The sequence below is a fragment of the Benincasa hispida genome, chromosome 1 (genome assembly GCF_027475165.1).
Source record: "Benincasa hispida cultivar pf3 chromosome 1, pf3_genome.v1.1, whole genome shotgun sequence".
Taxonomy (NCBI): Eukaryota; Viridiplantae; Streptophyta; class Magnoliopsida; order Cucurbitales; family Cucurbitaceae; genus Benincasa; species Benincasa hispida.
The window spans coordinates 100,057,111-100,058,680 of record NC_143478.1 but is presented as its reverse complement, the minus strand read 5'-3'; the positions used below and the strand labels follow the sequence as shown (position 1 = coordinate 100,058,680).

The 1,570-nt window shown below is 30.7% G+C and overlaps 1 protein-coding gene across 1 annotated transcript in view; it reads left to right on the top strand.

The window, feature by feature from the left end:
- The first annotated feature begins 777 nt into the window (after positions 1-777).
- Positions 778-1,570, top strand: part of LOC150038907 (putative CCR4-associated factor 1 homolog 8) — a 22,401-nt gene continuing 21,608 nt past the window's right edge. The window contains exon 1 of the mRNA XM_090314973.1: positions 778-1,522. Coding sequence (XP_090171099.1) covers positions 778-1,522 — 745 coding nt within the window. The remainder of the gene's footprint in view (positions 1,523-1,570) is intronic.

The following is a 1,570-nucleotide window of genomic DNA, read 5'->3' as shown; positions in this document are numbered from 1 at the left end:
TTAATTCAGTACATTTTTTAAAAAATTTTATTATCGACCAAACAAAACTTCAAAATTTTCTATATTAAATCTATCATTTCTAATACAATTTTCATTTAAATAAAACCTTACAAAAACTTCAATGTATAAAAGATATAATTAAAAGAAAAAAAAAACCTTTTTAGTCCCTAAATTTTTAAAAATAGGTGCAATTGGTCACTATAGTTTTAATTTAGCCAATTTAATCTCTCAATTTTAAAAAATAGGTTCAACCTATAGAGACCAATCGCACAGATTCTTAAAAATTTATAGACTAAAAAAGTAATTTTCTCTAATTAAAATGTGGAGATTTCAACCTATTTAAAAGTTAAGATTTAAATATTACAACAAGATGGATCTTCAATTTAATATATATATATATATATATATATATAATTTCAGTGAGGTTTTATTAATAAAGAGTGGTTTTCTAATATTATTATTCTTCTCCATTTTATTGCATCCTTCGACACCATTTTTTCTATTTATTTAGAGATAATTGACAAACAATTTTTTTTTTTTTTTTGTTATTTTGATAGAATTTTGAAAAAAAATAATAATTTTATTTAAGTATTATTTAATATATTGTTAAATTGATTAGAAAGGTAGGAACTCATTCCTCTTCCTTTTAGAATTTGTTATCCCAAATTTTCACCTTTAAATATTTCGGAAAACTCACCCATATTTCATAGCTGGTTTCCAAAGTGAAAGCAATTAATCATTATTCTTCCATCACCATCATAACAAAACCTTGGAATCATGGATTTGGTTCGACAAGTTTGGTCTCATAATCTCTATCAAGAATTAGCCATTCTTAATGTTTATCTTTCTAGATTTCCAGTAATCGTCATTGACACCGAGTTTCCTGGCTTTATTCGATCCACCCCGAGAGGTGCTCCTGAGGAACATCTCTACCAATATTTGAAGTTCAACTTAAACCATTTGAAGATTCTTCAATTGGGCCTTACTCTAGTCGGCGAGAATGGAAATGTTGGCATGACATGGGAGTTCACTTTTTCTGATTTTGACGAACAAACAGATCTCTCCAATCCTACATCGTTCCAATTCTTGAAGAACAAAGGGTTAGATTTCAAGAAACAAAGAGAAGAAGGAATCCGATCAGCCGAATTTCGACTCGCATTTCTACCAATTCTTTGTAGCAATCGAATCGTCAAATGGGTCACATTTCATGGTATCTATGACGTTGCTTATTTGTTGAAGCTAATGGTCATCAAATCCATGCCGGAGTCTGTAGTGGAGTTCGCCATCATAGCTCGATATTTCCTTGGTACGGTCAGTGACCTAAAGTACATGATTCGCAATTGTGAATACTTACTAAATGGTGAGCTTGGACTCAAAAAACTTGCTAAGTTACTCAATATTGTGAATGACATTCCTACCCATCATCTTGCTGGTTTTGATAGTTTGTTGATAGCTTCTGCATATGCGAAAATGAAGAAGATGCACGAGTTTTCGTCGGAAAATCTCGATGGATTCTTGTATGGTTTGTATTATAGAATTCGGGGACATAAGATCCCTTGGTTCAATCCAT